At 33.5% G+C, this 20930-nt stretch overlaps 3 protein-coding genes and 2 long non-coding RNA genes across 5 annotated transcripts in view; 3 read left to right on the forward strand and 2 right to left on the reverse strand.

Annotated features, from left to right (window-relative positions):
- LOC117691340 (uncharacterized) overlaps positions 1–20930 on the forward strand; it is a 186314-nt gene that overhangs the window by 140100 nt on the left and 25284 nt on the right. The gene's annotated exons all lie outside the window — the stretch shown is intronic.
- Positions 425–20727, reverse strand: LOC117683148 (seminal metalloprotease 1). Its single transcript, XM_066082022.1, has 7 exons — positions 20599–20727; positions 2927–3002; positions 2047–2188; positions 1310–1497; positions 952–1182; positions 808–831; positions 425–585 (listed from the first exon to the last, which is right to left on the reverse strand). The coding sequence occupies exons 1-7, from the start codon at positions 20653–20655 to the stop codon at positions 425–427; spliced, it is 879 nt and encodes a 292-aa protein (XP_065938094.1). The 5' UTR covers positions 20656–20727.
- On the forward strand, positions 6595–8539 carry LOC109618148 (uncharacterized). The gene is made up of 2 exons (XR_010712958.1): positions 6595–7567; positions 8001–8539. It is a non-coding gene; the product is annotated as an uncharacterized lncRNA (long non-coding RNA).
- On the forward strand, positions 8824–16476 carry LOC105318625 (uncharacterized). The gene is made up of 5 exons (XM_066081628.1): positions 8824–8889; positions 9253–9379; positions 9823–9959; positions 11982–12159; positions 13856–16476. The coding sequence occupies exons 3-5, from the start codon at positions 9831–9833 to the stop codon at positions 14104–14106; spliced, it is 558 nt and encodes a 185-aa protein (XP_065937700.1). The 5' UTR covers positions 8824–8889; positions 9253–9379; positions 9823–9830; the 3' UTR covers positions 14107–16476.
- On the reverse strand, positions 16620–19225 carry LOC117682047 (uncharacterized). Its single transcript, XM_034448805.2, has 2 exons — positions 18249–19225; positions 16620–17547 (listed from the first exon to the last, which is right to left on the reverse strand). The coding sequence occupies exons 1-2, from the start codon at positions 18912–18914 to the stop codon at positions 16660–16662; spliced, it is 1554 nt and encodes a 517-aa protein (XP_034304696.2). The 5' UTR covers positions 18915–19225; the 3' UTR covers positions 16620–16659.

Raw genomic sequence — 20930 nt, forward strand, 5'->3', positions numbered from 1 at the left:
TACATGTATCAAATATCATTTCGTTACAAGTATTATTTTAAAGCTAAATCCCACTGACTTAGATCTACTAAAGCATGTCTATCTCCTTAGTCTATATTTTTCTTAAAAGTATTTTATATTCAATTTTACAATAAATACTGATCAAGTAAACTTCAATTTCAGTTTACGGACATTTCTAACACGTGATGAAATATGAAATGTGCAAACAATAACTCGGGTGCAGACATTTCGTAGTTTATCGGCAAAGTGTTTTCATTAATAGGTATACAATTGAAAAAGCAAACTATTTTCATACAAACATTTAAACATTGAAAAAAAAAATTGCACATTATACTAAACTATTAAAATAATAAAATGGCCAAAAAATGTGTCTGAAAGTGATTGTGAACTTAAAATTGTACATGTAAGACTGTGATAATGATACTCATGGGGTGTTTTTCTCACCAGCCCCGTTAGTGTGGTCCGTCTGTGGTCCTCTGTAAGACACCGGTCCTTTTCTCTCTGTCCACTTGGCACCAGGTGATGTCCAGTCATTGACCAAGCCACAAAGAGGAAGATCAAACGTACAATGGACTGGGCGGTACACTTAAAAACCACCAAAATCTAGCATTAGAATTGCTTTCTCCTAGGCTTTCATAAGTATTAATCTGAAACTTCTGTTTCATTGCATGGGCTTTAACAAACTAAATGTACTTGTTAAATATTGTATATTTCCTTCCCTTCTTTTGGTCTTTTTGAAAAAAGTACAGATAAAAAAAAACTCTCTTGATAATATCTTATTTTTATCTCAAATCTGTAACTACTCACCCTCGAATCTTTGATTGCCAGTATCTGTAAAATACAGCTGGTGTTCACACAAATGCACATATTTTGATATATGAAAATTAATGAACATTGAAATATAGTTGCAAGTAATATTACCATTCTATTAAAACAAACTAGTTTTTTTACCTGGTGGGCAGTCATAGAGAGCTCTTAGTTTACGAACATCTATTATACTGAGATTGTAATGGTCACCGAAATACACCCCTGGGTATTTAGACGATACCGTAGGCTTTCTGATATCCAGTGCGTGTTCGAATGGCCCAACGTGTGTAACAGAGGTATAATCGTACGGCATATGACGGATAGTGTGCCAAAAGTCATAGGATGATATGTTGTAAAGACCATGTCGGTAAGATTCTAAAATGTTGTTGACAAAGAATTGTTACATGGATGATTTGTATCAATTGGTATAAATGTTTTTGAATAAAATTCATATAGAAATGCTTCTATTTTAACAATTCAGAAATTAATAGGTTAATCCTACTCTGTAAATTATCCCAGTGTATTGTCAGAAACTTGTCCCTGTCTGGACGAGTATGTTCGTCTGGTAATCCCAGGATTCTTGCTAAGCTGTATACTAATTTCCTCCGATCAATACAAGCATCGTTGACTGGAACGTTTATAATTCGCGTGCTTGAACCTATTCCAGGATTGGCAATGTTTGCGTCACAACTACAAAAGTAACATAAAATTATCATTGCGACACTGGTTTGCAGATGAAATAACGAAAATTGATTCCAACGAAATTGTAACTCTGTACTAATACACGATGTACAGTATGTTTATCTCTAATTAACTCATATCTTGATAAATGGAAATTTCAGAATTAATTTGGCTAAACTCATTCCGGGATAAGGAGTGCTTGATCACAACTAAATAATGATTTGCTGTAAACATTTAGCTGACACCATTTTAACAATTGAATTCTAATAATATTGAATCATATTCACATACTTGAAAATTAATACATGTTTGAGGTGTTAGGATGGATACGATTCATGAGCTTACAGTTTACTTCACGGTGTTAAATATTTTTAACATCAATTAGAAAATACTTTTTTAATGTGGTTTTTATTTAAACAAATATAATGATCACATGTAAGCTGAACACTTAAAAAAAATAACACATAACATTGAATGCAGCTTTTCATAAATGTACAGGAGAAAATGGAGCATATGATTCAATGGTTGAAATTTTATTACATGTATTTGTGAAACTACCTTGCAGCAAAATTGAAATTGACGTATGGAAATTCTCTTAATCCATCCGTATTTTTAAACTGTATGCATCTCGAGCCGCCAGGGTTCAACAGTTTATTGAAATCTTCAATCGTTTGTAGAATATTTGTTTTTATACAGGAATCTGTGTAATAAATATATCTATTTATCTATCTATCTATTTATCTATCTATCTATCTATCTATCTATCTATCTATCTATCTATCTATCTATCTATCTATCTATCTATCTATCTATCTATCTATCTATCTATCTATCTATCTATCTATCGATCAATCGATATAAAGTGTTATGTACTTAAGTGTTATAGTTAGTCAAAATAATCAAAATATGTAATGTAATAAATCAAGACAATTCTTTTCAAATATTGTAACACATTTGCTTGAGGACATGACCCCCCCCCCCCCCCCCGATTTAACTGAAAAATAAAAAGAAAAGATAAATGTAAAATAACTTTCTCATTGCATAAAAAAATTATCTATTGTAGATTTGTTGGTAAGATATATGAGGTAAAATAAACATAATTATAATATAATAAAAAGATACTGTTCTTTAAAATGTATTTCATGTCTTCAGAGAAAAAAAGCCCTTTAATGCAAGAAATCTGGACACTTGTTATTTTATAAGCATTTAAAAGAATGTACGAAAAAGAACAAGAAGAAAGAAGCTCAACAAATGCTATCACTAATATAATTCTTTGTATACTTCTAGTTTTGTTACTCTGTAAGAGTTATTTGAAATGTTAAGTAACATATCCGATACAATTACTAACAGGTTATTTCGACTCCTAAATTCATCTAAGCCAAACTTTAGTTAATATATTACATAACACAAGTTTTCTTTTATCTTTGAGAATACCTACCTAAACGATCATTTATTTTATAGTGCAAAGTTCCCCCAGGAGAGCCATCCGAATTTCTCCATAGTTGTATCGTTTCCTACAAAATTAAAGTGCTCTAAAAACTGACTGTGTATGTATCTAAAAATAACATTTTGTAATAATATTTGAAGCTGTTAATTAAATGCAGTTTTACGTTGTTAATATATCGATACTTACGCATGATAACTTATTTACACATCCTAAGAACAAAACAATATACACAAAACAACAAAACGAAATTTGGCCCATGTCTACACCTTTAGACCGATGTTAAGAGACATGCTACTTCCTGATTGAGATTAGAATCCTACGGCCTTACGTGCATATTTCAAACACTGAAGCGCATATTTAGATAACAAACTTAAACTTTATATGGAACGCCTGGACTGTCTTATCATGGCAAAAATAAATTTGTTATGTGCTTATATTATTATGTAGCGTGCTTTAATCGTTATGTGATGTCCTTGTATCATTATGTGGTGTGCTTTTATCATTATGTGGTGTACTCCTTCTATTATGTGATGTGCATTCATTATTATGGCGTGTGCATTTGGTATTATGTGATGTGCATTTGGCATTATGTGATGTGAATTTGACAGTATGTGATGTGCATTCATCCTTATGTGATGTGCAGTTTTCATTATGGCATGTGCATATATCATTATGGCATGTGCTTTTCTAAGTATGTGATGTGGTTCCGTCTTTACCGAATGTACTTTTAAAGATCATTATGCGATATGCTTTTTTCTTTACGCGATGTACTTTTTTATTCATTACGTCATGTACAAACATCCTTTTGTTATGTACAAACATCATTATGTGGTGTGCAAACTTCGTTATGATGATGTGATGACGTCACACTATCCGGGTCATTTGGAAAAATGGACGACATGAAACTAATTTTAAAAAACATTGATCTCCCAAATTTAGCAAATAACTTTGCGGAGGCAAATGTAAACAACGTTGATATTTGCAAAAGTTTAAGCGATGTAGATCTATCGAGGCTTGGAATCGCCACGATCGGCGATAGGATACGTTTTAGGGAAGAGCTTAGACGCAGTAAGTATGCTCACGTGCTCGTGTCTAGAAGACGAATTAATTTGATTTAAAGTTATAATTAATTAATGAATTTTGAAGCATACATATTAACCTATAGATTAATGTTTACCAATTGCTTGACCAAAAACCTTGCGGGTTTTCACACATTTTATTGTAGAAAATGTTTTGAGAAATAGAAAGTGGATTGAGTTGTTTCCCTTTGCTGGACAAATGAAAAGGTCAAAGGGGGGGGGGGGCAATCTTTCCGATTATTTCCCTTCTTTGTGCTACCAAATATTTTGGCGTCCTTTGAAATTTCTTTAAATCTATTTTATTCCTCTAAATTACAAGTCTACATTTAGAAACCCATGCCCCACCCCACCCCCAAAGATGGACATACCTTTTGTAATATGGGTCTTGCCCTGCTACAGCTTGGGTTTTTCGGATGGGAGGTTGACTTGCACACGATGAGGAAGAAAAAATTCATACATGACTGTGCCCTGGTTTATTTCAATAACTATTTAATTAAAATTAAGCTGTTTTACAGGCATATAGCATTGTTTTGGAAAGGGGGGGGGGGGCAGACTCATCCAAAAAATCTTGACAAGCAAAGTATACCTTAACTTTAATTTCACTGTTTATTTCCTTATTTTCAATTCAATTTTTTACATGGTCCCATAAAAAGGGGGGGGGGGGCAACTCTATATTAATTCATTTTTTTGTATGTAAATTTCAGAAAAACCAAAGTGGCACCCCCCCTCCCGATGCTACGTACCTGGTTTTTACAATACTCACAGACTTGAAATTAATATATTCTTTTAACCAAACTGAAGAATGACTTGGCAAAAAACGATCACACCGGAAATCAACCTTTCTATCAAGTTGAAAGTATAAATGGCATTGGATTAAAAATCATTTAAATTCGCGATAATTGACACTAAACAACAACAAAGAAGTTTAATTTCATTTACACAACTATGGCAGACTGCATGTCACAGTAGTATGTACAATTTAGATAATTTTATTTTAATACAGACCTATTCAATTTACCTGTATTTTGAGATGGCCCATAAAAAGAACCAGATGATAGATTTTCTTAAAATTTCACAAATTTAGAGGAGTGGGTATATTTTACTTTTGGTTAAAAATAAAGGGTTTTGCTCTTGTAGTTTTTACAAACATAGGTTTAAATATATTGTTTCAACTGTGTTTAATCTTAATAAAACTATTATAGTACGTGTGATTTAAAGTTTTAAACAATAAATATAAGCATTACCGGTACATATTGATTGTTCTGTATACAAAGCGATTTTAAATTGATCATTGAGATACATGTATGTCATTTATGTGAAAAATTCAACATGTTACCACTCATGCATCTGATCTGCATGGGGTTAAGGTCACTTCATCATCAATGGGACGGCGGGGGGTTGGGGTTCCAATCCCTACATGTGGTTAATATACACATGTAATAAAAAGTATCTCAATTGTTTTGTACAACAATGTTTCACTTTTTACGGTATCACTTCCATCTCAGAACAATCAGCATAACCAGCATGAAATACGAGCTTTATTCAGACCAGTGAGGGGTACATCTACATCAGGAAGAATTAAAAAGCAGAAGAAAAGAAGAACATGGACCTGTGAATTTATTTGTCTGAGTGAAACAGATGCGATGAAAGTCCCAACAAGAGAGGAAAAACTTGCACTAGTTAAAGCGGGACTTGGCTCCAAAAAGATCCAATTTAATGCAGATGATACAGAGGAGCTATTTCAGCAGAAATTGATTGGTGAGGATGGGTTCAGTAAGCTGAGTGACTGTGGTGGGTTTGAAATAATGAGATGTATAAGTAATTGTAGAAACCTAGAAGTTATTTCTTGTAGAAGAACCCCAGAAGTTATGAAGTCCTTTGTGGGATGTCAAAGTAAACTTTACATCAGACCCATACAACGTGCATTGTCTCTTGAGGCCGACAATTCTTTGTTAACAGAAGCTTCTGCTTCCATTACAGAAAAATGTTGTCACTGTGAACAAATAATACCAATAGATGAACTCAGAGACCATGTTTACACTTGTGTGCGAGAAAAGGAACTCTGTTCAGATCAGATTATGAATATTGTGATAGAGTGCTCCTCGCCCCATGAATCTCAATATTATTCAGATGATCTCCCTGATCCTGAATTTGACATTTATAATGCTGCCCTTACAGCTACAAATAATACTGATCAATTAACTAATTCTGCAATTACAGTACCTAGATCCAATGAGACAGTACCAGTTTTAGAGCCACCAGTTATTCCATCCAGTTCAATTGCATCAACAGCAGAAAACTCAGCGGAAACGTCGAGAACGGAAGCTAGGACAGAATCATACATACAGGAACCTAATGCAGACTTGGTGGGATCAACAGGAAATTCGGATTCATGGAAATATGAAACTATTTCAAATATAATTAAATTTTGCTCAGAAAAAAAGATTGAGGATCCTATTGAAATTTTGAAAATTGCGCAAGATAAAATTATTAAAGGCAGAAAACTGGAACTAGAATCTGAAAGTGGAACAATAGAAGGAGCGACCAATTTTATTTTGGTGGACAGAGAAAACCTGTTAGACCCGTACCAAACATTCTAACAAATGCTCATGAGCAGCTCATGAGAAGCACATGAGAATCTAGTAAGAAATGTATGCAAATTAGGTAGGAATTCATTTTGCTCATGTGCAGATTGTTAGTGTCTGTTAGGGAGGAAAATACTAACCAAATTGCACATGTGCAAAAATTTGCTCACCTGATTGCTCATGAGCAAAATTCTATTCGAATTGCTCACTTAAGCAACAGGCTATACAGATACATTGACGGTAGATTTTTTTTTCTAAGTTCAACTTTCTCACGTGAGCAAGAGGTTAGGAAATTGGACTTAGTCAGTATATGCAGTATCAAAGTTAAATCAAAATGAAAATTTTTTTTTCGTCCTTTAAGTTTTTCCTCACGTAAGCAATTGCAAAATTTTGTTAACAGGTACATTTTGACACCCCCTCCCCCACCCCATTTTTCTCGTGAACACCAAACTGTCAGGTTTTTTTGGTTTTTTTTGGTAACGTTATATTCTTTTTTTCCTAAATTCAATTATCACTCAACTTACTATTTAGATATGAGAATTTGACAAAACCGCTTGATATTGTGATATTTCGTAAGCTGTTTGTTTCTACTTTTACTTTTGTTTTAATGTAAAGTTACCCGCTAGTCTGGTTCTCGCTCCCGCCCAAAACGAAGTAAATAACGCAGTGGCGGGGGAACCAGTCTAAGCTACGCGCGCGCTCATTGGTCGCTTAAATGCCAGCCGCCAATTTTCATATTCGATTCCGCCATGTTGTCTACCATCACAGATGACGGTGAAATGAATTAAAAAAGGAATTATCTGATTCTGTACGGTACTACCGGTTGATAAGGTTAAAAACTACGTTGTCAATGGGGTATTCTTCTATGGAGTGTTTTAGTGTGAAAAATCCACGGCTGAACAGAGGAAGAATCTGAATGAATGAATCGAGTGTCGACACCCCCTGCATCTTCTGTATGAGCACTTCAAGTAAGTTGAGCATTAACTTGTTCAAATATATTCTTTGAATCACTTGAATGGCAGTTAAATTTGTTTGTAATTAGAATGAATATGAAACGAAATACTGTGATCTTAGCATCTACCTTTAAAACGGGGTTGAACAATTTCCAACTGACCATCGGGCAAATACCGGTGTCTTGAATGTAAAACACACAAGTTATTTTTTTCTTTGACATTTTATCTGACAATCATTTTTGAACAAATAATTCTAACTACATTTTTAATTATTATTAACACTGATTAACGATTTTATGACACGAAGAAAAGAGTTTATGTTTTTCTTGTGTAGAATCTGATAATATTAATAGTTGCAGTATTATATAATGATTTTCTTAAAAACTGCTTGAAATATGAAAACTTTTAACAATTTCACTGATATCAAATTTATTTATCTTTCCAATAGGCCTGCCCTGAGTTGCACAGACCTGAAGAAAACCATGAAAAGCTCTCTGATTTTATGAATGATGCAACAAAAAAATTGAAGACGTAATTTAAGTAATGGAGAAGTTATACATGCTGAAGTCTGGTTGTGTCCATTTAGATATTATTGTGATGTTCTGGTAGTCAGCTGTTTGTGTGGTTTACAGTTTATGTGTGAAATCAGAGAGCATGTGAGACACGAGACTGTCAAAGAAAGGACATTTGGAATGTTGGAGACGAATGCCTCGATCGATTGTAATGCAGCCAGTGTTCGTGCAGCACTTATGAACTACTTTGTATGGTTAAATTGAACTTTGCCTACTGTGAACTGTGATTTTTTTTCCAAGTCCGTCTGTGTGTTACACTGCTTTGTGTGATCAAACTGCAATACAAGTTTCAACATGCCAGCATTTATTATTGGTAAACTTTCTAAAGATTTATGTAAATGTAATGTTAAACAATGTATGAAATTGTATTTTTAAAATGACTGATGTAAATATATATTGATGATTTTAATTTCAATTTTTGTCCATTGTCTTTGAAGTGAGCAACTGTTGCACATGAGCCTCATGAGTCTCATGAGCCTCATGAGCCTCATGTGAGCAAAACTCTTGGTGAGCAGATCTGTTCCTCACGTGAGCAAAAAATGCTAGTGTGCAGAATTTTTCTCACGTAAGCATTTTACCTAATTTGCATGTTAAATTGCACATAAGACTCACATGAGCAACTTACGTGAGGAAATCTTGTTAGTCCTCACGTGAGCTGCTCATGAGCAAATTGTGAGAATGTTTTGGTATGGGGAGACAGCATTTGTTGAAATAAAAGAGATTGTTGATCTCAGAAATACATTGGAAGTCCAATTTTATGAAGAAGTAAGATAATTATTATTTTGTTACTGGGGATTTTAATGACTCTTCTATCTCTATTTAATATTTCACAATAATGTTACCTATGCTTATTTGAATGTTTTCAAATCCCCTTTACACTGTGCATGATTTTAATAAATGTCTAGATGCAATTTTACAAATAGATGTACTTATAGCTTACAAAACTTATGGTCCCAACTGTAAAATATTAATATACTTCATAGAAAATAGAAATCCTTCATATGATATGTAAAATTAACATTATTCTAGAATTTAGGTACATTCGTACCGTTTTACCAGTTTTACAGTATAGTACAATTAAGCATAGATGTATAAAAAAAACCACATGCATATATATCTTGTTTACAGAATGCTGTTGACCTTGGTGGGCCTCGCAGAGAATTTTTTACATTGGTATTGAGGCAGATACAAGAACATTACTTTGATCCTGTTCGGGAATACTCAGACAATTATGAAATAGTTGGAAAGATATTGGGTAAGAGATTACATGTGTTGACTAAAGTGAGGGGTATGTATGATAGCAGACAAAAATTTCTGAATTTGTGCATAGAAAAAGCATATACTGAATTATTTTTGCCCCATGTTTATTTTTGTCCTTCTTTACATATACTTGCATTCAGTTTCGCCCGTTTTGAATTCACCTAAGAACAGTTAACATTGTTATTTGAAGGAGATACATGTATATAAAATAAAGTTGAGACATTTGAATTGCCCATGCAGTCTTAATTTTACTTTTTACATGGGCGAAAGAGGCAAAAGTACTAAACAGGGGCAAATTTTTTCCCTATATCATATGAAGTATACATGTATATATATATTTTTTTATATATATTTAACAATAGTGAATTGTTTTGAACTTGTAATCAGCTTGACAGTCGATTGGAAATGTGAAAAGATGTATGTTTGCATTTTTTCAAGCTTTAAGTATGCTCCAAAGTGGACCTTTGCCAAGAGTGCTATCAGCCAGTTTAGTTGAGGAGGTGTTTAACAATTCTTCACCAAGGGCATTTGTGCATGATTTACGAAGAGGACTGGATGCATTATGTTTATATGAGGTAACATTGATTGACAATCAAAACCACTCGTCCCTAATGATATAATCTCATTGTGTTTACCAGTAAGGCCTAAGAAAAAAAATTGTTTGTTTCCGCTTTCCCGACCGACCCTAGCTTTTACCCCCGGACTCAAAACTTTTTTGAAGGATTTTTGATGGAAAATCGTTTATTTTCGTTTTTATCCGATTTGGAAAAAAATTACTCAAAATTTTGGTCACAAAAACGCTTGAAGCAGTTACTCTTCTCAAATCAGTGTAACTCAAACATTTTGTTTCAAAATAGCTGTATGTTTCCATATGTGTTGTAGATTTTAATAATGCTCTCATCGTCGGCAAATATCATTTTTGTGTTTTCTTAAGACCAGCTTAATAGTCAAAAATGATATTAAAAGTATTTCTCATTTTATACCATTCAGCAGTGTCAGTGTATCTAACCGGCATTTATGGATACTCTAATATTAAAGGAAAAAAAAAATTGAAAAAATAAAAAAAATTCCGACTGACCGACCCTACTTTTTTTCAGCATGAAAGAGGAAACAAACTATTTTTTTTTGTTAGGCCTAACTGTAATTTTGGCAGTTATAAATGAATAACGAAAGAGCTGTGCTTAATGAGGAAACGATACTAGATGTATTAATTTTAGTGAAAGATGATAATAATTTATTGTTTGTTAGGATTTCATCAACATATGATTTTATGGACCTTTATTCCAAAATATAGCCAAATGTCTCCTGGTCCACACACACACACACACACACACACACATTATCTTTTTGCCTATAAACTTAGAAAGAAAATAAAATTCCATATATTTATACCCCCGCTCCATAGGAGAAGGGGGTATACTGTTTTACCCTTGTGTGTCTGTCTGTCCTTCTGTCTGTCCGTCCATAACAAAACTTTCTGTCGCATTTATCTCAGCAACTATTTATCGCAGATCTATGCCAACTTTCTGTAAAATGTCGACTTTGCTTATTTTGCATATTCACATCAGAGCGGGGTATCACTAGTGAGCATTGGCTCACAGATATCTTGTTTAAATTAAAATGTGAATACTGTTTAATACCTGGTACTTTTTTACATCTTTTTAAAGAGCTCTTCTTCTAAAGGACAATATTTTTCACTCGAAAATGGCCACAGCTCAAGATCTCATAAAAGTTAAAATTATATATACATGTATTAGTAACTAGTGTTTTTAAGGGTCCTCCACACCCTTGGGAAAAGTTCTGCACAGATTGACTGAACTCCTAAATTACTTAAAAATATAGATTTCTAGCATGTGTTTGACTCAAAAATGACAGAAAGCCATTTTAATTTTGGGAGAAAAACCAACTTTAAAAATTTATCACTAAATTTCAGTAAATTCATGGAAAAATTTTCCTACAGTATTCAAACACAAAACATGCAGTAGTTTGCAGCTGCAACCATTGTGCTATAGAGATGGATAACAAAATTGGCAATTATATAACACAGTTTCACAAAGGGTCAAATTCGCATTTTGTGGTGTCCTGTCATAAAAAGTAGAAGCCACGGGTAGCGAGGATTCTTAAAGCTGAACACCGCTTGTAAAACTTAAAGCTGAACACCGCTCGTAAAAAGGCACTGTTTGCCATATTTTTCCATCATCACCGCTTCCCTACAACCCCTATATGAGCTGCACATCTCTTAACAGTTTTTAGAAATTTCACTGTAGAAGTCTCACCTGTGCTGTGTTAATCGGTCGTGGTGAAATTTTACACACTTTTTTAAAGCCAAGAGAATACCAGCATCAAATAAACAGGTCAATGCATTATTGCAAACAGAATACGCATATAAAATGAGAAGAAATTGCATAAAACCCAAAGACCATGAAATGAATACTACACGTCGGCCACAAGTTTCAGGTTTGCAATCGGCTATAACAAAATTGAAGAGTTTATATACCTGTGTGAAAGTGCCTGTTCATGAGCAGTGTTCAGCATTAAGAAGTATTTGCTATTTTGAATGGTCAGTTTGTCATTACACTTCCACTTGTTTTTAACAGCTGGCTTGTCATCTTCCAACATTTATCCATCTTTTTACACCTCGGGATCGACAGAAAATTACATTAAAGCTGCTTACAAGCACAATTAAACCACAGTTTTCTCCAGAAGGAAGTAATAGAAGACAAAAAGAAAGCAAAATTTATGCAAAATATGTGAAATATTTGAGAGAGGCTGCAAGTAAGTACAAATACAAGATATTTGATGTACCGTAGGAGTACATGTATTACTGGTACATGTATATTGTATAGGGGGAAATATTTGCCCTTGTTTGATTTACTACCGGTGTTTGCACTCATTTACAGTGAACTACATGGAAGCGTTTAATAGGTGTTAACTCCAGAACTTCTAACTTTTCTTATTTACCCATTAAACACATTCTCTCTCTCTCTCTCTCTCCTTCTCTCTCTCTCAACTCCGCCTTCTACGATCCGATTGGACAAGGGTCAGTCAAAACATTATGTTGAAACTTTTTTGGAGTTACCGCCTATTAAGCGTTTCTACGTAGTTCGCTATACAGTCAGAATGTTAAAAACAAGCAACTGTTTGCAGTTAATATACATGTATTAGTAAAACCATGAATATAACATATATATACATGTCGCTCTCGAGCGCTAGCAACTTTTACTGGAATACGCATGCTCGACTTCAAGGTAGGGCATTGTGGGAATACTACTGTAGATAAACTGTACCATGTCAATTTCGTTTTTATCATCTACATATGTTCTGAAATTTTGTATTTTGATGTAAATGCCAAAAAGTAACAGTATCTTAGGTCTTATAATACATTAAACAATTTTAAAAAAAAACAGCTTTTTTTAACAACCTTCAATCTTGGAAAACAACATCGGATATTTTTTCCGAGCTTGTCTGAAAGGCCTGAGAATATACGATTGCTCCAAAACAGTACCAGTGGTTCTAGTGATCCCGTATTTTTTTTTATCAGAAAATTGGAAGTATTTTCAGTAAATACAGAATGATTAAAGCACAGTTAATGAGTTATCCCATTGCCGATGTCAAACCCACTCTAAATTCACCACCCCACCCAAAACACAACTACAGTGCATTCCTACTAATATTTAATCGATTCAAAAAATTAAACCAATGGTTTAGAAGTCTTCTTTTGTGTTTTATTATGGCTACAGCACTAGCTTACCAATCTTTTTAAAAGACAAGCTTGTGATCTCTTTAATGTTGAACTTCAACTGCCTTTAAGGTAAGTTATTAGGTCCCAGGTCTGTAGGCACCCTACAGTGATCACTTCGCCCTTCCATCCATCAGAGATCTCTTGTTGGGAGCATATCATCTCTCCCCTTGGCCAAATCTTACTTATACTTCATCCACAGAAAGCCTTTGGGTAGAGGATGTGCAATTACCTTAAACCATGTTTCTAGGTCTAAGGTTAAGGTCATGGCAGAATTATATGCAAAAAAGCTGAAACTTGTATGGAAGCATCATCATGTACCCAAGTGTAGATTCAAGTTTGTTCAAATTGTGACCCCCAGGGGTAGGGTGGGGCCACAATGGGGGTTTGTATTTTACATAGGGATTTATAGAAAAAAATCAAAATTCTCTTCAAGTCTTATCATCCTTTTCTCTATTACATTATGTATTTGAGTGGGACCATTTGAGATGTTCACTATTTCAATAATATCTACTTTGTTTTGCTCTACTGAGCTGTAGCCTTAAAGCAGCTTTTCTCATCTAAAGTTGTCTTGCGTCTGTAGTCATTAGCACTGTATGGTGTTATCTTTATCATACTAGTTATTGTTGTATGGTGCAGTTATTTACAGTTATTTAACTGCTTTCCAGTAGGAAATAAATTTCATTTTATTAGAATTTTGTAAATAACAAAACCCATGTTCTTGTTTTTTAGGTGGTAGACGTGGGGATGTTACTCTTGCAAAAATTCTTCGGTTTTGCACTGGATCAGAAGAGGAACCACCACTTGGTTACCAGATTCAGCCAACAATGGAATTTGTCGAAAGACAATCATTCCTGCCAACAGGAAATACATGCATCAACAAAATGCAATTAACCATACCTGTAAATGAGGAGCCAACAGAAGATGCACTGTTCAACTTTTTTGACTTTGCGTTTTGCAATTCGTACTTTGGTTTACAATGATTAAGTGAGCTTTTCAGACCACGCAATGTTGTCCGCCTGTCCATGGCAACTTTTTATACACACTCTCTGTAGGAGAGGGGGTATACTGTTTTACCCTTGTGTGTCTGTCTGTCTGTTTGTCCTTCAGTCTGTCTATAACAGAAATTTCGGTTGCATTTTTCTCAGCAACTATTCATTGCAGGGGCTTGAAATTTTAACGCACTATTTGTTTAGGCATGCCATATGTTGGGATCTAGTTTTGTACCAATCTTACATCAACTTCCTGTTAAATGACAACATTTTTTATTTTAAGCCAAAATTTTCAAACAAATTTTCCTCAAAGATTACACAGCAACTTTTCATTGCAGATGCTTAACCTTAACACAGGCTTTGATAAGGCATGTTATATGATGGAATTCATTTTTGTACCAATTGGACATCAATTTCCTGTTAAATGATGACTTTGTGTATACGTTTAGCCCACCGGTAAATTTTATTTTTGTCAAAGATTTCTCAGCAACTTCCGGTATTCATCGCAGATGCGTGAAATATTAAGACATTCAAGTTTGTTTAGGCATGCCATATGGAGTGAATTAGTTTTTTATCATAAGTCAACTTTCTGTTAAATGTTGACTTTTCTTTTTTTGCATATACACATCAGATCGGGGGTATTACTAGTGAGCATTGGTTCACGGATATCTTGTTCATTTTCAAAGATTACTTGTTTTATAGCCTTCCACATAAAAAATGAAACTGAATATTATAAAAGCTTGATTATTAAAGGCATGCAGGTCTCTTTAAAATTACCAAAATTTTGCAATTTTGATCCCTGCCGCTAAGGTATAGATAAGTTGAGATTCCTCAGATTCTTGAACCCCACCCCAAGCCCATTTTTACAGTTTTAATTTTAATAAAAACATTAATATTTGTATGAACTGTGTCATGTTAAAGTTTGTCCTTGGACTGTGTCATGTTAAAATTGGTTCTTAGACTTCTTGTTTTGAATAGAAACTTAAATATTTGTATGAACTCTGTCATGATAAAGTTGGTCCTCGGACTTTTTGTTTCAAATAGAAACTTTACTATTTGTATGAACTCTTGTCATGTTAAGTTGGTCCTTGGACTGTGTAATGTTAAGTTTGTCCTTGGACTTCTTGTTTTGAATAGATACTTTAATATCTGTTTTGAACTCTGTCATGATAAAGTTGGTCCTCTGACTTTTTGTTTCAAATAGAAACTTTAATATTTGTATGAACTCTTGTCATGTTAAGTTGGTCCTTGGACTGTGTCATGTTAAGTATGTCATTGGACTGTGTCATGTTAAGTTGGTCCTTGGACTGTGTCATGTTAAAGTTGGTTCTTGGAATTCTTGTTTTGAATAGATATACTTTAAGATTTGTATGAACTGTCTCATAAGTTTGCTCATGAACTTCTTGTTTTGAATAGAAACTTTATCAGGATTTCTAAACATTGACTTAAATGAAAGTTTGTGTGGTAAATGTATATTTTGTTAAAGGAATATCAGCAAAAAGTTAAATATCTTAAAGTTTTGTACTGATGACATGTTTGTCAAATTGTTTCCTGTACATTTCTGATTTTTAGCTCACCAAGACGAAGTGTGGGGGGGGGGGGTGTTGGGGGGAGCTTATGCTACACACCTGACTACGTTGTTTAATGTTTTTGGTGCAGCTCCTATATCTAAGTCATTACTTGTCCTACCTTCACCAAACTTGCATGGATGGTACATCTTAACCTACTTAAATACTTTATTGACTTAAAATATAATATTAGAATATGTCAGGCTTCACAGGATTTGATCACGTGACCAACCAACTTCGTATCCGGTGAACATTTTAAATTGCTGTTTATTTCTCTCTTATATATATATATATATATATATATATATATATATATATATATATATATATATATATATGTGTGTGTGTGTGCACACACAATGGTATTTAATCATATTATGAATATTTTATCATATAACATAACTTTTTGGTATAATATGATTCAGTTTTGTATTTTATCATTATGAAATTGTATAATATGATCTGTTATTATATGATTGTATCAGATTGTTTGATATTTTACAAGTATATAATATAATGCAATGTATTTTAAATTCTATCGTTTGATACCAAACAATAAAAATCATCTGATACAATATACGTGATACAGAAGAGTATCACATAATAAAATATCATATTGTATGATGACATTATACATTTTCGTATGATATAATAAAGGCGATCTCATAAAGGTGACCCTTCATCTCGGTGAGCTATGTAAAGTTTGATTACCTATGTTTATTTTTTCAAACCAAGAAGGAATGACATTTTTTTCTATCAAAAAGCAGTATAATAAAAACAAATCTCAAATCTTTGTTCATCTTACTAATTTTATTGACCATCATGAAGAGTCATTGTAGTAGAGTCATGAATGGTAACTAAATAGCCCTTTTTTGTCATGATAAAAATCTGGTCATTCTTAGTCAATGGGCCAAGCAGATTAGGAAAAAAGATACACTAGTCTTGCAGACAGTGGCAAGTGAATTTACATTGTATATCATATTGTTAAGCTGTTGTTTCTTTCGACAATTTCCACAGCCTTTTGGAAAATATCAATTCCATAGTTAGCAGAATGCCAATTAAATGGACAATGTTGTTGCAATTCTTGTAGAGTGTCATTTGTTACTGCATATGAAGGCGGATCAAACACAGGCCTGGGATTAACATTGTGAAGATATTGAACATCAGTATTATCTTCAATACCATACTGTTCCCAATCTAAATCTAAAACATCAATTGGATTATTGATAATGCCGGCTGCAAACAAATGCAATGGCGAGGTCTTAACAGTGCGTAATCTATGATTAGCCCATGCTTCTTTCCATATTTGAAGCTTTTCGTCTATCTTTTTCAGATACACATAATGTAAACAAAACATATGTATGTCATTCAAAATATCAAGCAGTTGTACGTCTTCCATATAGTAAAAAAGTTCATAGTAGTAGCAGAGAACTCCTTCATACACATCCCTCCACAGCCTCTCAATTCTTTGGTTGTGGACACTTTTTCCAGTTATCATGCTTCCTCTGTTTGGTCCTCGAGTTCTGACCATATATTCAGCGACAGCTTTGTTCTCAAGTCCTTTATCAGAGCGAACTCTTAAAGGCAAGCCATAGCTTCGAATAGCACTTTGGAAACAACTGAAAATTGTTTCAGACTTATTGTTGTCTGTACAGTTAAGGAATGTGACAAACCTACTGAAGCCATCGATACCACCAACGATTATGAAATTCCATCTGATCAATTTGTGGTTTGTATCTATATGCCAAAGATGATTGACACCTTCGACATTGTAAACTCTTCTTTGTAATCTTCCTTTTATCCTGCTTTTTATGTTATCCCCATTTGTTCTATGTAAGCTCTCTCGCAGTCTTGCTCTTGTTACCTGTTTTAAAAACATCCAATTGTTTAACATGATATGAAACAGAATTCGAAGATTAAAAGAATTGGTATGTACAGCTGTTCCAGATCATGTCGTACAATTATTCAAGGAATAAGGAATCATTCTTTGAGTATTATGAGGTGATAATTTCGGTCGGAGCGTAGTCAAATCCATCATAAAGCCCAGGGCTTTATGATGGATTTGACTACGCTCCGACCGAAATTATCACCTCATAATATTCAAAGAATGATTCCGTATTACTTATATATTTATATTATTTCCAATTTGTACACTTTAAAACAACATTATTTTAAAACCACTATTTTTTATGTAGCACATGCTATGTATTACAATACCGTTTTTCGATTATGCTATAAGACACGCCCATTTGTGTCACTCATGTTTTGTGAAGTTATTGGGTTTTGGGGTTCAAAATTGATTCGTAATGTTATCACAGACAAAGACAGTTGAAAATGTAAACATTAATATATATATAAGTGGATTTTGTTTAATACAAAAGCTTTCTTTGTTGATTCATTCGGGCTTTGAAGGTAGCGAAATCATGTTAAAATGTCATTGGTTCGTGTAAGGAAACATTTGCAAAATGTAAATATAAAATAGTGAACTTTTTTTTTCAGTGTTAGATTCATATCAAAAAGCATATTTGCAAATTTAAATATTGAAAAAAGAGGAATTTCTCTCACCTGGACACCTTTTTGCCGAAGAATTTCTCTGACCATTGTTTCTCCACATTTCGGGAACTCTGTAGCAATTTCAGAAACTATTTGATCCAGCTCATGATCTAATATATCGTTATATTTTGATACAGAAAGATTGCATCGTCTCATCCTTCTGTATATTGTGCTCTCTGACACATTTAACATTTGAGAAATTTCAATGATTTTGAACTTAGATTCCAGCAAAAAGTCCAACACATCTTCTGGTATCAAGTACCCAGAATTTCTTTGTATCAAAAGATTGCTTCCATGGTGAATACAAGCCACTCTCAATTTCATCATGGCTGATCTATCAGCAACTCCTAAAATTTGCATTTCAACTTTTGAGAGTTTTGATACAATATCAGGTGTTACCTTTTCTTCTTGAAACTTTCTTGTTAAAGAGCCCAATCCGAGTTTTTCTAGAATAGTTTCCATGTCTAATTTCCAAAGACTACTAATCTTTATTTTCAAATAATGCAAAACGTACATCATATACGCAAAAATAGATGCACTATATGTAATAATCAAAGCACAGCAAATAATGCCAAATGTACACCCCACAATGACGAAAGTGCACCACAAAATGACATACATGTAAGCACACCACATGATGATATAGTCACACCAAAATATGACAATAGCACACCACATAAAGGAATAAGCACACTACATAATGATATAAATACACTACATTACGATAAAAGCACAACACGTAATAATATATGCACACTGCATCATAATAAAAGCACACTGCATAATGATTAAAGCACAACGCATAATGATATAAGCACACTACATAATGATAGAAGCACACTACATAACGATAAAAACACACCACATAATAATATAAGCACACCGTATAATGATTTAAGCACATCACGTAATGATAAAAGCACACCACATAACGATGTAAGCAGATAACGAATTTATTTTTGCCATAATAAGACAGTCCAGGCGTTCCATACTTTAGAATAACCTTCTGTTGATTAGATAAACACTCTATAGAGATACATTTTAAAGGTTGAAGACTACCGTATTTTAATCATTTTACTGTGTACAAAAGGGAAGCGATAACAACATCCCCTTATTACATATATCTCATCGTAGTTTCTCCCAAAATATTTTGCAGCACATTTGGACAATGTTTTGTATAAAAAGTACACATATTTGTGAAAGAAATGAAATTGAAATGAATGAAAGGGAGAATATCCAAGATAATTTTATTCACACATAATCATTTTTCATTCGGAACGAAAACAGATTTCTTACAGAGATTTATAATGTGGAATGTTGATTTCTTTTTTTCATTCGGAGGTCACTTGAAGTACCTCGTTCAATTTTTGAACATTATCATGCGGGTCTGTTGCAGTAGAAAATCCCCGTATATATCACTTTAAAGCCGTGTATTGAAACCTGATAAGCTAAATGGGTGTTTCATAGGAAACATTTTGCAATTTGTTTCATACCTTTTAACGGAAATCGCTTAAATATTTTGAACCATGAGGTATTTACAAATATCTAGTAATTCACCAAAAAGTGAATCGAGGATATCTTGGGACAGAGTATAAATATACATGTATATTGGTGTCTGGTGAACTTCTCAAACAAAATGCTCTAAGGTGAAAAAAAAGACTTTGTTATGATGAGCTTTGCTACTATAATTCCCTATTGTCATGTTGTTTTAAAACTCTACAGTTTATATTCACTATTTTAATGTTCAAAAGACAAAATATTTTGAAAAAAAAAATCCTTATTTTTTATCGTCTACTTTTGACATATGCACTTGTAATTTGATTGTAACAGGTTGTTATCTTTGTTTTACCATTGCAAGTCGAGGACTGTTCCCTGTTACCTTTTAAACAACCGTGGTTGTATCAATCAATGTACATGTACGTCAGAATGCTAAAATACATGTATGAAAATTCAAAAATTATATCTTGAAATTGACAATACTGATAAATGTAAGCAAAAACATTTTCTTAATGTAAAACTGAATTCAATCTCAAAATCAACATTAATGATAAATAATTTTCCTGAGGGTATCTGAACTGACAAAAACCCCCACATTAAAACAGGAATCGTTGCAGATTGCGAACTTTCGTTTGGTTATGAATATTGTAGTTTATATTGTCGTTGTAACAGTTGGAATATAATAACATGCCAGTACCCATTATTGCCGAGTACCCATTATTGCCGATTGTATAAAAACAACAAGATTTCCGCTATATAATCGCTGTTTTAAGCTACAAACCCAAATAAATGAATAACGTAAGTTTTAAGACACTATAAGAGTTGAGAACGAAAAAAAAATTATTTCAAACATCTTGGAACACACCATAACAAACGTAAGCCCATGAAAACGTATCCCATTTGTATCCGTGCGATGACTCATGCCACTGAATGTTTGACTTAAAATCCCCTTTGATGACAGGGCATTATTTGTTTAGGTACAAATTCGAAGAATATTTGCCTCCGTGTCATGATATTTGACTAGTTAAGGAAGATACCATTTCTACTACACAATATTTACCAATTGAAAGAAAATCGAGCGTCTGCTTGCTTGTACGACGCTGTTCTGTTTGCAACATGAGGCGGATCAAAGATTTATCCCCTTGCATCTGCGGTGTAACTTAGAGGCGTTGCTATTAAATTTCACACACATTATTT

Source organism: Magallana gigas, chromosome 4 (assembly GCF_963853765.1).
Source record: "Magallana gigas chromosome 4, xbMagGiga1.1, whole genome shotgun sequence".
NCBI lineage: Eukaryota > Metazoa > Mollusca > Bivalvia > Ostreida > Ostreidae > Magallana > Magallana gigas.